General features: G+C 46.5%; 1 protein-coding gene across 2 annotated transcripts in view; it reads left to right on the forward strand.

Moving 5' to 3' along the window:
* The window catches only part of Cpm (carboxypeptidase M), a 67,381-nt gene extending 54,400 nt beyond the window's left edge, over positions 1 to 12,981 (forward strand). For both annotated transcript variants that reach the window (XM_087902005.1, XM_087902004.1), the window contains exons 6-9: positions 181 to 351; positions 3,866 to 4,018; positions 7,488 to 7,636; positions 9,626 to 12,981. In XM_087902005.1, the coding sequence (XP_087758131.1) occupies positions 181 to 351; positions 3,866 to 4,018; positions 7,488 to 7,636; positions 9,626 to 9,865 (713 nt within the window). In that variant the 3' untranslated portion in view covers positions 9,866 to 12,981. The remainder of the gene's footprint in view (positions 1 to 180; positions 352 to 3,865; positions 4,019 to 7,487; positions 7,637 to 9,625) is intronic.
* The last annotated feature ends 659 nt before the right edge of the window (positions 12,982 to 13,640 follow it).

Below are 13,640 nucleotides of genomic sequence, written 5' to 3' on the forward strand. Positions count from 1 at the left end.
ACTTCCTCTACCAAGGCCATACCTCCTAATAGTGCCACTCTCTATGGGCTTAAGGAGGCCGTTACATGCAAACCACCAAAGGGGGTGTTCTGAAGTGGGACTGAAACTGTCTGCGTGCACTGACTGTGTCAACTGATGTTTTTTCATGTGTTGTTGTGTCCCTTTGTCTTTCTAACACAGCTACGGGGACACTGTTGTCCCGAAGTCTAACTCCAGATGATGACGTTTTTCAACACCTCGCATATACCTATGCTTCCCGGAATCCCAATATGACGAAAGGAGATCAGTGTAAAAACAAGCGGCATTTCCCCAACGGCATCACTAACGGGTACTCCTGGTATCCACTGCAAGGTGAGTTTGTCTTCCCTATTTTTGTCTGTGCCCTTTGTCCAGAAGTACCAGTCAGGTCTCCATCCCGGAATATCACAGGAGCGTGGAGGTGACCTGGAGTTTCGGAGGATGTGCCTCCCTACCCATGGCCTCCTGCATTCACTCAGACATTTCGCTCCTTTACTCTGTGCTTCCTGGGTCCAGGAACAATGCCAAGAAAGATGAAAGGCCTCTCGCCCTCCAGGGGCTGAAAATAAGGTATTGGGTCACCGTGCCATGAGAGCTGGAAGAGGGGGTCAGAAAATGCACAGGGGTTGCAAAGGGGTCTGCAGCGATAGCCAGCACTGGCAGGAAGTAGTGCAGACCTTGGAGAAAAGTGGAACTGAAGTCCCTCCTACAAGGACAGCTGCCACTGATTATAACCATGGGGTAGTGGAGCCCACGTAGCTAGTCTCCTTCCAACTTTTATAAATGAAGCTAGAGATGGTGAAGAAATGCTCTTCAGGCAGACCAGGGAGTGAGGTTCTGGTTTCCCCACCCTTGAATAAGATGGCCAGACAAAAGGAAGAGCGCTGACAGAGGAGGAAGGGGACTCAGAAGGAGGGCTGTTCCTTTGCTGTTTTGTTTTGTCTTCTCGGCAGTACTGGCGAATGAAGCTAGAGCTTTACACGCGCAAGTACAAATTTGAAGTGTTCTGTCATTGAACTATCCCAGCCCTCTTTTTACTTTTAGTTTGAGACAGGGCTTACTAAATTGCATAGGCTGGCTTTGAACTTTCAAATCTTCTGCCTCAGTCTCCCAAGTAGCTGGGATTTACAGGTCTGCACTCTATGGCTTAACTCATATGTATCAGAAAGAGTAATGTCAGCAGAAGCCTGGGAGGGTATAGAAACTGGGACTAGTCTAGATACTGAAAACACAAGGAGAGATGCAGGGAGGGAGGACAAGAGGTGTGAGCTATAGCTGGAGATGAGCGGCCTTTCCTCCCAGACTCATCGATAGCAAGCTGCAGTCTGCATTTCTGCACACAGGCCATCTCCACAGGCGCCTTCCCCAGCTGTCACTTGGGTGCAGGGGCTGTCTAGCAATCTAGCACAAACTGGTACTTTTGTGTCTGGGTGGCCCACTGCCAGTTTTCCAGATGAAGTAAATAAGCATAGACCACAATTGATGGTTCAGGCAGTGGGCCCAGCTAGACATGGAGGCACCCTAAAATTCATTCTGCCGTTCGAGATCTGTTCCCCCCACCTCAGGTCGCCAGCGTAGTCCTGGTGCCCCTCTTCATCGCTACAAAGGACCTTCTGTTCTGTGGCACAGCTGCCCTTCACGATCACTGTAACTGCCAAGACAGACATCCAGATGTGTGGAAATTTCCAAAGTTGTTGCAAGTTTTTTTGCAAGTGTGTGTGTGTGTGTGTGTGTGTGTGTGTGTGTGTGTGTAAATGGATTCAGAGAGAAATAAAAAAATCCATAAGGTTTAAAAAAAAGGGAATTGAAAAGAAGAGAATGTCTTTGTCACTAGAATCTGGGTCTACATAGATTACTCGACATTTTGACCTTTTCTTTGTGAGGTTTTCTTTTTTTAATGTTTATTATTATTTATTTATTAATCCATATTATGTGTGGGAATGTTCCCTATGTATGTATGTCTGTGAACCCCATGTGTGCTACGCCACACAGGCCAGAAGAGGGTGTCAGTTCCCCTGGAGCTGGAGTTACAGGGGGCTGTGAGCTGCTGTGTGGGTGCTGAAAACCAAACCTGGGTCCTCTGTAATATCAGACAGTGCTCTTACCACCCCACCCCACCCACCCCACCCCCGCCACACACAGCCAGCCATCTCTCCACCCCCGCACCATTTTGTTGAAACTGAGCTTCTCCAATACCTGATGGAACTGAGAATGTTTTCTTGCATTTTCTCAGGCGGATACTGTGGTAGTTACTTTTGTCTGAGAATGACACATGCAAACTTTCGAGATGTTGAAGTGGTGGCAGATCAGGAAGCAGTGGCCACCCTCTAGCCCTGTCACTGTGGCCCTGCCTCTGCCAGGACCAGCCGAGGGTGAAGTGCTCAAACACGTGAGCCTATAGGAGGACATTTCCTATTCAAACCCTACCAGGTATCAAGCTTCTTTCAAAGCTGCTATCTGGCTGGTGATGTGGCTCAGTAGTGGACCACTTAACTAGGTATGATGAGACCTCCACAGTACAGGAGAAGAAGAAGAAAAAAAAAGGATTGCATTTCATCAAATCTAAGAGGTCAGTCCCATAAAATACAACATGCCGCAAACAGGGAAGACAGTTCTAAAATCGCCTCAGTTAAACACGTTTTTCAAGCATAAGATATAAGACACATAAATCTAGAGATGTAGCATATGAAACTTCATGCCTTACAAAATATGCTAGAATTAGAACCTTTTGAAATTAGGGTCTCCTAGTGTCAGAGAATTGGAAGGAGACCGTGAGCAGTGACTGCTGGAAGCCACAAGGACCCGAGTTGAACTTTCCAGAAACCAACAGCATCTTTTCTCTGAGCCTTAGAAACATTTTGCCATAACGAGGACCTGCAAGGTCCTCACAGGGCTCCTGTAAGATCTCTGCCGCTCACAGGCAAGAGTCCCAGGACCTGCATGACTTGATATCTATGACTACTACCTTAACGGAGGAAGCTGCTCTCTGAATTCAAAAATAGTGTTCCTGGTTTTATTTAATTTTATAGTTTACAGAGATGTTTTATAATTTTTATTTATTTATTTATTTGGTTTTTCAAGACAGGGTTTCTCTGAGTATCTCTGCCCGGTAGACTGAGATATTTTTAAAAATTTGGTTTTGTTTTTCTGTGTGTGTGTGTGTGTGTGTGTGTGTGTGTGTGTACCACATGTGTACAGGGGTCAGATTTTTGGAGCTGGATTATAGGTGACTTTGAGCCACCTGCTGTGGGTGCTGGGGACTGAAGTCGGGGTTCTCTGGAAAAGTGCCAGGTATTCTTAACTGGTCTGCATTCGCTCCGTCCTCTCGCCCCATTCTGCAGGCAGTGTGGCTGCGAACCCCACTGCGAACCCCACTGCGAACCCCACTGCGAACCCCACTGCGAACCCCACTGCGAACCCCACTGCGAACCCCACTGCGAACCCCACTGCCTTTTGTGGTGTAGTCAAGAAACTGTTCTTTTTTATCTTTTTTGTGGTATTTTTAATTAAAAATGTTTCTGAGAACATGAGTACCGTCCTCCCCTCCCAAATAAACTATTCTTACAAAGAAAAAGCAAGAAAGCATCATCTCCATATGCAATGTAACTTCTGCCCTCAGCCATATCCCCAGTACTTTCCACTTCAAATGCAATTTAGGGAAAAACTGTGTGAAATGCAGGATTTCAGAAGATAAAAAGGGGTCTTTCCCCACCTCTCACTTAATTGTGGTGCATAATTGAAAATCAGTTGGCTCCAACCCAGTTACCTCACGCATCTCCTAGGCATGCGATGCTTGGCTCCCCTCCAGCATTCAACCCTAACGCAAACGAGGTGTGCTTGCTTCTAGGTGGAATGCAGGATTACAACTACATCTGGGCCCAGTGTTTCGAAATTACGTTGGAGCTGTCATGCTGCAAATATCCTCGAGAAGAGAAGCTGCCGTTGTTTTGGAATGATAACAGAGCCTCTTTGATTGAATATATAAGACAGGTGCACCTAGGTTTGTGTCTCCTCCTACTTGTTAATACACACGGCATGCGTAGAATCTTTGCATCAAGCATATACAAAACCTCCTGGGGACCCGTGGCAGGGCTTTATTTTCAGTACTGGGGACTAAGCATTTGAACTCCCTGCACGCATATTATCTGCGGTGTGCAGGACAGGCTGTGCCTTGCTGTCCATAAAACAGGATGATTCATGTTCACTTGATTTGAGAGTGTAAAAGCCCAGCGTACCCCTAACTTTACACATTGACTGATATGTAAATCTGGCAAAAGAGCAGGAAAGCAAGATCGTATTCTTACAACATCTCCCATCAGAAGCCTAGTTTGAGCCCTCCAGATAGCTCAGCAGGTAAACATGTCTGCACCGTGCCTGATGACCTGCGATCAGCCTGGAACTGACTCCTGCAGATCGTCCTCTGACCTCCACACACTTATGCCATAGCACACAAGTGCCTCTGACACCAAATAGATAAATGTAAAAATCCTTAAAATAGGACCCAATCTTACCAGCATCTGCATAACATTACAAACACATTTATTGGCTCTTCCTACTCCCTTTTCTACACTCGCTTTGCTGGGTCCTCTGCTGCTGTTCTGACATTTCGGTTTCCGTGGAGTTCTCCCAGCACTGATGCTTTAGCATGTTACTCGGAACTCTTGTGAAATCACCGTCCGTCAGTATCCTCGGGGAAGTTGACAGACCATGATATGGCTCCCACTCACTGCTTTCCCTGCAGACTTTTAATCTAGCTGTCTAGGTGACTGTCTAGGTGCCGAATCGGGGCGGGATTTGCCTGCCTGCCATGTGAATTGGTTATGACCGTGGCCATTTGACTGGGAAGCCCAATAAATACCACACAAATTGTAGCATCGGTATTGTTAGTATTAGTGCAGAAGTAATAATACAAGCCCATTTAATTGGGTTATATCAAGAATATTTGTCTGTCTGCCTGTTCCCGTAATCAGATGAGAACTCATGTATGTTTACTAACAAATCAACCCTGCCCCCTAGGGGCTTAAGAGAGTAATGTTTTTTTCTGATTTTCAGAAATTTTTTCTGATTTGAAAAAAAAAATGAAACTTTCAAATTACTGATGTGTGGTTGTTATTACTTAATAGAAAGTCTCTGTCCCTATTAGTGCCCTGCCTGAGGTCAAAGCACACTCTTGCACTTTCGTTTGTTGGTGATGCAGGCACTCCCTGGGCTTTGTCACACTGGGTTCTTCCACCGCATGCTAGGTGACTTCTGGTGACTAATCTGGAAGCCTCCGCTTTAGCATAGCCCGGCCTAGAGGACAGGAGCCAGTGGAGACGCCACACTGTTTGAAGGCTCGAGAAAGCACTAACACTTCTGCCCTGCTTCGTGCCATCCTGTTCTGTGGCTCCAGAGGGGCTGCTGGGACTCACAGGAGACCTCAGTCTGACCTGGGCTCCGTGGTATTGTGGGGCTGTTAGATAGGTATTTGGTGTGGGCTTAGAAAGATACCTAATGATGCTAAGACCAAGGTGGCTCAGGCGTAAGTCTGAATTTCAGGCCTTCAGTGTCCTGTTCTGGGAGACAAAGTACAGTGTGACCAGCTGCAGTCCTGGCCCTCTCTAGACTCTAAGGTGGATCTGAACCCAGAGGCTGAGGAATGACTCACGACCCCCCTCCAGCACCCCCTAGTACCCCACTCCCCAACCCCCTAGTACCCCACTCCCCAAAATTAAGCAATTTGTCTCTAAGGAATTAGAGAGGTATCTAAGCTTTAGAATCATGTTGGGCCAAGATGGCTCTTCCATCAGATCCAGAACAGGGTGCCCCATGATCAGCAAGCTTGAAGGAACTGGGGACTCTTCCGGCATCCACTCTGAATAATGACCCGATTCCAGTTTCTACCATGGAGAACTCAGGAGGCTGTGTGTCTCCCAGTGAAGCTTGCCCCCTCCTACGATCTTCGGGTTTGACAACAGGATTTGTTATCTTTGCTTACTATCTGGTGTGGTTTTGGGGTTTTTTTATTTGTTTCTTTGTTTTTGTTTTTGTTTTTTTTCAACTGTTAACTTTCCCCTCTCCTGTCATCATAAGTCTTTCTGAACCTTTGGGTCTACTGGCCTCTTGTCAGTTTTCAACTTCAGCACCCTGAGTAAATAGTGAGAGCGAATGTAAGGGACTTTGAATAAAAAGGCAAAAAGGGGAAAGTCATGTGAAAATAGGTTTGCGGAGCTGGCCTCCACGGGCACCATGGAAAGGAAACGCGGCCTTTGATAGCCCGTTCCCTGGGAAATGAGCTAGGAACCGGACAGGAAAGGTACCAGAAGGCCATCTGGGTCAGAAGTTTGCTTAGTGGTCGAGATAAGGGCTCTTTTGCGAAATGTCAAAACCTCCATCTTTCCCCTCAATCTTTTCTAGAGGACGCTGTATAATGTGTGCCTAGTGTTTTTCTTCCAAGACAGATAATGGTTGAGTGTAGCTATTTGGAGATAGTCCAAGAGCTTAGCATGGTGGCTTTTCGTTTATGTCTTACACATAAATGACTTCACTTTAAGATGCCTGCAATATGTGTCACTGTCGTTCAAAGAAGAGGATTTCCTGGGATGCAGGAGGCCCTGTGGGGGCATTGAAGTCTTGAAGTGGGGCATAACGGGTTTCACGTGGATTCCAGAAACTGGCACCTAAGGGCCGGCTATGCCACTTAGTTGACTTTAATGCTAGGCAAGAATTTTACCACTTCGTTCCTCCTTTGGCCCTGTGAAATTCTGATAATAGCATTGTCATCCTGCAACTTTGGTGTGAAGATCTGTTGAGAACATGTGCCCAGAGCCCTCGTATATAGCCTAGAATACAGTAATTGCTCAATAAATGTTGGCTGCTCTTACCAAAAATAAGAGCACCTCATCAGTCACTTCCAGGGCTCAAGCCATAGTGCGGGTACAATTTTGCTGCCGCTCAGTTTGCCTGGTGTGAAGACAAGCCTTTGAAGTCCTTATGTGTTGGCAACTAGCTTGTGAGTGAGGAGCTTTGTTTGGGATTTTGTGGGGTTCGTCACCATCACGTGTCAGCACAGTTTGATGGAGTAAACTGCTTGGAAGGACAGGAGCGGGTTCTTCTTGCTTCCGGTGTTCCGCTCTGATGAGCCACAAATCAGGCTTGTAGTGCAACTATGACTTACCAGGCATCAAAATTACTCTCCTGTCTTTAGCACCGTTAGTACAGATGAATACTAGGAATATGTTTCTAAATCATTAAAGAGGACATTTCTTCCATGAGCCATAAAAGATTTTATTTACTTTTAAATCCTTAAAGTTTATTATTATTGCACCAGGATGCCTGTGGAGGCCGGTGGATAGCTCTTTAGGGAGTCTCTTCTCTCCCAATGATTGAACTTGGGCCTTCAGTTTCACCCATCAAGCACTTTTACCCACAGAGCCATCTCCCTAGCCCCAAATCTGGTATTCATATTGAGTTTTCCTTTTGTCTTGCAGGTGTAAAGGGTCAAGTGTTTGATCAGAGTGGAAATCCATTGCCGAATGTAATTGTGGAAGTCCAAGACAGAAAACACATCTGCCCATTTCGAACCAACAAACTTGGAGAGTACTACCTGCTTCTCTTGCCGGGGTCCTACGTCATCAACGTAAGTGTGCGGGGCCAGCTACTGTGAAAACACAGAATGCACAGTGCTCACCTAGGACGGTCCAAAGTAAGGGGGAAAGCTAGGCTCAGGAAGGCAGAAAGAAAAGACAACATCAGACCTGAGATAGGAAAGGAATAGAAAAGAAAGGAATGATAGGAGCAAATCAGGAAGAAAAATCATGTTTTCCTAACTGGCAAATAATTCTTAATAGAAGTCAAGTACTATTTTTCTTTCAACTTTTCATGTGCACACATGTGTGCTATAACAGATGTGCAGCGGTCCGAAGGCAGCTTTGGGGAAAGGGAATCTATTTGTTCCTTCCAGCAAACATTCCAGAGATTGAACTGAGTCAGGCTGTCACAAGCACTTTCACCTGGCAGGAGAACCATCCTGCCAGCTCAAAATGGCTATTCTAACAAATACATCAATCTCATTATTCAGACTAGAAGCAAGCCAAGTTGACCCTTTACACCTGCCAGAGAGGCCAGGGCAGCAAAGGAGATGCTATATTGTCAGAATGAATGATGGAGAACTCAGAAGGTTAGCAAAGGAGTGACAGGAAGCCTCAATGACAGGGATGGTTGGAAAGGAACCCAGAGGAAAGAAGGGAGGAAGCGTCTGGCATCTTCGCCCTGCCCCCACCCCCAACCCAAGGCATGCAGGAGAACTGGCACTGTGTGAGGAAGACAGGGAAGTGCCAGCGAGCATCAGTGTGCCAGGGGACCATGAATAATCACAAGCTTCAGCGCCAGTCCAGGGAGCTGTTCTGAAGAAGGCTGTCACTTCAGACTCTGTCTAGCCATTCCACTGTTGAGCCAGACACCATCTTGGTGTAGTCCAGCCTGGATTCTGGTCACAGCCGTGGTCCGGTATATATGTCTCTAAAGTTTTTTAGATAGGGCCCCAAAGGTACAAAGATTAAGATAGACAAGGAGATAAACTCAGAAGCATGGCAAAGGAGCCAGTCAGCAGATTCAGGGACAGCCTTCAGAACCCCCGAAAGGGTCTGCAAACTTAATTTTAAGAGATTGGTTTCTAGGATGCACAAGGGACTCAAAAGAAGGCTTTTAATCCCAGCACTCGGGACGCAGAGGCATGTGGATTCTCAGTCCATGGCCAACTTGGTCTGTACAGCGAGTTCTAGGCCAGCCAGGGCCTCAAAATACACAATCACAATCTAACTGAAGATATACAAGAACGGGGCTGAAGAGATGGCGCAGTGGTTAAGAGCACTGACTGCTCTTCCAGAGGACCCGGGTTCAATTCCCAGCACCCACATGGCAGCTCACAACTGTCTGAAGATCCAGTTGCAGGGGATCTGACACCTTCATACCAATGCACATAAAATAAAGTTAAATAAACCATAAAAAAAATATTAAAAAAAAAGATATACAAGAACGAAGCTAGAACACCTCAAGGCTTTTTTTTTTGTCTTGTTTTGAAGAAAGCGGGGGGGGGGGGGGGGGGGGGGGGACACGACTCAGCAGTTCAGAAGCCCCACCCACCCCTGCTGAAGCCCCAGCACCCACGTGGCAGTTCATGACCATCTGTAGCTCCAACCCTAGGAGATCTGATGCCCTCTTCTGGTCTTTGTGAGCTCTGCATGCAAGAAAAAACCATGCATACGAAAAAGGAGTAGAACTGTACACTTACTTAGGTCAACGGCAAAGTGAAGGGTAGCAAATTGGGCAGAGTGCTTACAGTCGTGATACCCAATAAGGATACTAGTATAGGCTTGATACAAAGGAAGCCATCTTTACCTCGCCCTCTAGGGAATGACTGTGGCAGAATGAGCCACTGCTTCCTCCTTTCTCCTGCCTCGCATAGCCAGATGCTGACCCAGTATCTGTCCTGGTTTCGTTTTGTAATTCTTGGCATCAGCAGACACTGGGCAAACTCACCCAGACCTGGCAGTGGTGCAGACCGGGTCTTCAGCGTTAGCCCCACGCATCTGCAATCACTCATGTAGTTGTTCTTGTTCCTGCTCAGGTTACAGTCCCTGGACATGACCCACACCTCACAAAGCTGACTATTCCAAGGAAATCCCAGACTTTCAGCGCTCTTAAAAAGGATTTTCACCTCCCGTTGCGAGGGCATCTGGATCCCATCCTCGTATCAGAGCCTTTGTGCCCAACCATTCCTCTGTACAAACTAAGGCCAAACTGCTCGGCGGCAACAAAGCCTAGTTTGTTCCTATTCTTCATGACTCTTTGGCACATATTTAAGTAAACTGTGAAACTCAAGCCCCTTCACCGCCTAGAATCAGGGATTGGTTACTCCAGGTTATGGCAACTGTCGCTCTTGTGGGACCACAGTGGGATAAACTCTACTGTTTTTCCAAGAGGAAGAAAACTGGATGCTCCCCAGCTCAGCAGTGACAAAGGCGATCTTCAGTCTGGATGAATGGAGGCCGCTGCCTCGCAAGAGCCGCCCACATACAAATCATCCAGACATGGTCCTGGAAATCTGTAAGAAACTTGAGAAGCAAAACAGACATCCCTAGAAGGAAAAGAAGGTTAATTTTTGTATACAGAAACCCAAATGGACGGACACTTCCTGGTTATCCACTACATACAACCTTGCCATGTGTGCCATTTGTAAAGAGCTGGTTCTGCGTATAAGTGGTTCTCCCCAAAGGAAGAAATTTCTAGATAACAGAACTAAGAACGTCTACTTTTCCGGTGTTCTAAGGGGAAAAGAGAGGAAATGGACAAACATGCCTGATGTGTATACAGAGCGCAACCCATGCCAGTGTCCTTGCCTCCCTGCACCCGGTGCCACAGTCCTGTTAAGATGACGCCCCATATCCTGGTCTTTTGCCTAAGTCCCAGATGCATGGCAAGCTGCTCACTACACACAGCCACCTGGGTACGACCTGTGTGACCCTCACCGCATCACTGAAAGCTGCTCTACGGATCCATCCCATCCTCTCCCTCACTGCTGACCCAGCTTCACCGTCTCTGGCTCCTGGGTATCTCTTTACCAGGTCCATCTTCCACACAGCACTGGAGGAGGGGGCCACATCTTGTTTCCCACTCAGTAAAACTGCATTCCAAGCATCATCATCAACCTGGAAGCCTTGCCATTCCTAGCCCGTGTAGTTCCAGGCCTCCAGACCCTTCAAACGCGCTGATTGTCTTGATTATCACTTTACAGCAGCCATCTCCTTCATGCTGGCCTTCTCTAGGACGGCATGAGCTCTCTGAAGCCAGGATCTGCTTGTTGGAAAAGTTCGCTCCTGTATTCTCAGAGCCTGGTGCAAAATAGGAAATAAATGGTTGGGGGAGGTGTTCCAGCCACCTGCTACAGACCTTACCAGAATTGTAATGATTTGAGCAATTTTATGAAATTAAGTTTTATATTTCGCAACATCCAGCTCACTAGTGTGTCCACACACATACAAACACACAGAGAGGGAGAGAGAGAGAGACTTTTCATGGATACGTCAAGAAAAACATTCCAGAGGGCTGGAGAGATGGCTCAGTGGTTAAGAGCATTGCCTGCTCTTCCAAAAGTCCTGAGTTCAATTCCCGGCAACCACATGGTGGCTCACAACCATCTGTAATGAGGTCTGGTGCCCTCTTCTGGCCTGTAACATACACACAGACAGAATATACATAATAAATAAATATTAAAAAAAAGAAAAAAGAAAAACATTCCAGAGATATGCGAGTAAGCACACTGTAAGGCCGCTGAGAGGGCGTTTGCTCGCTGTTAGCCGCACTACACACTGCCTTCTAGACCAGAAAGAAAAAATTCAATCAGTTTGAAGTAGAAATGCCACCTGTGAAAGTAAATTCATGCTAACTCATCGCAAGAATTAAGAGATCCCAGCACACAAGATGAGGAGACAGAGGCAAGGGGATCTCTGAATTCTAGGCCAGCGGGGCTACACAGCAAGAGACGTGATATAAGAGACGTGATGAATAAGGATAAAGCTCAAACGGAAAAGCCAGGTCGTGACTCTGCTGTGCGGCTCCCGGATGCTGTGCACTTTCCATGGCACACGGTGAGGGCTTGAGACTGACAGGCTGAAGAGACTCATGGGCATCTTGGATGCCTTTTCTTGGTGCCAAACTTACTCTTTATTTTAATATCAATAGTATTTGTAGTTTTTAACCACTTCAGAATTTGGAAATAGCATGAATATCTGGAAAGCATATATTAATAGTTCAGAAAGTGGTTTGGTATAGTGCATTTGAAGTAGAGAAGACTAAGCCAGGTGTGGTAGCTGATGCCTGTAATCCCAGCTCTTGGGAGGCAACGTCAAGACCAGCCTGGACTGTGAGACCCATCTTAGAAAGACAAAAAACAATCAAATTTGTAAGCGCAGACTTGGTTTGCCATGGGGTCAAGGTGGTTCTGAATGCAGACACCCTTTCCCTGGGAAGTTTTTAAAGGAAATGGCTGTTTTCTGAATGGGCTCATGGGCCGAACAGAAAACTTGTTACTGAAATAACTTGCACACAGATGTGTCTTCCTGGAGACTGACCCAGGGCTGGCGCACACGGGGAAAGTGATCTGAGCCACAGCTACTTTTTGTTCTCTTACTTTCCGTTCTGACATTAAATGGAATTTAAAATTCCGTCTCATTAAATTGTGTAGGCTGGACTTGGAACTCACTGTGATCCAAGTTGGCATTGAATTCAATCTGCCTGCCTCAGCCTTCAGAGCAGCTATTACAGTCTGGACCATTATGTCTTTCTTAAAATAATATTATTTAAATCAGAAATCTGTATCAAAACCCAACATAGAGTCAGTTAAACAGCGTGAGGTGTATCTTGGTGACAGTGTGCCTAGCATATACGAAGTCTTGGGTTCGGTCTCCACTTACTCCCACCCTCAAGACAAAACATGACCATGAAATTATTCTCTGGTCTGGGTCCTCAAATCTCCCCAGCTCCTGTGTCCTCCAGCCTGGTGGATATGCTTTGAGGTTCCAAATTCAGGTGTAACCCTTGTACAGAGACGTGAAAGAGCAGGGTGATGGGGACCCATGCTCCACCGTGCTCCTCCAGGTAGAAAAAGCACAGCCAGTATTTGGGTAACTACGTTGAAGGCAGTACATCTTATTAAAGGTGAGCTGAAAACTGAAATACTGGTCAGCAAGAATCATGTCATTTTCAAGGAAACTTTCACACATTCACCTGTGTGCTATTCAAACAGAGATGGGTGAAATCCCAGCACTCAGGAGGCAGAGGCAGGTGGGTCTACATAGTCCCAGGATAGTCAGAGCTATATAAGAGACCCTGCCACACACACACTAAGATGAATAGTGGGGGGTGTCTAGAGAATCACAAGCTGGTGCTTTGCCTTTCACCCAATAAACTGCTGAGTGACTCAGACATGTTTGGCCTCCTCTCTCCATTTCTCAATGCCATGCTTTGTTCCAGAAGCAAACTTGTGCATGTGCCTCTAAAAACAGTGCACATTGGCTGTGCTTTCGGACTATGAACTGATGCTGGGTGAAGTCTGTTTCCTGAAATGTGTACAGGTCCGCACAGCATGGCTGTTCTACTGCAGCAGCAGGCTGAGGGGACATCTAATGGTGTCTGTGAGCTCACGCCTGCCTTCCTTGTGACCTGGGTGTGTGGGGGCGGTGGCTAGATTAGCATTAAAAAACCAGTAGCAAGATGCTCAAAGTGAACTGAGTGGTGGTGGCTCACACCTTTAGACCCAGCACTTGGGAGGCAAAGGCAGATAGATCTCCAGGAGTTTGAGGCCAGTCTGGTCTACAGAACTAGTTCCAGGACAGCCAGGGCTACACAGAGAAAATGTGTCTTGGAAAACAAAAAATAAGTATGTTCAGATTGTCTTAGATTGTAATATTTGCTGTGGAGGGACCATGACTACCTCTGAGCTTATTAAATTTACATTATCTGATTGTCAATAAGGAATGTTCAGGTACTGAATGCTGTCTCTTTCCACTACTTTTTGTTTGCAAATGTAACAAAGTCCAAACTAGAAAACCCTACCATCAAATATACTCCGGGAGAGACCAAAT

Source organism: Myodes glareolus, chromosome 26 (assembly GCF_982192425.1).
Source record: "Myodes glareolus chromosome 26, mMyoGla1.1, whole genome shotgun sequence".
In the NCBI taxonomy this organism is placed as follows: domain Eukaryota; kingdom Metazoa; phylum Chordata; class Mammalia; order Rodentia; family Cricetidae; genus Myodes; species Myodes glareolus.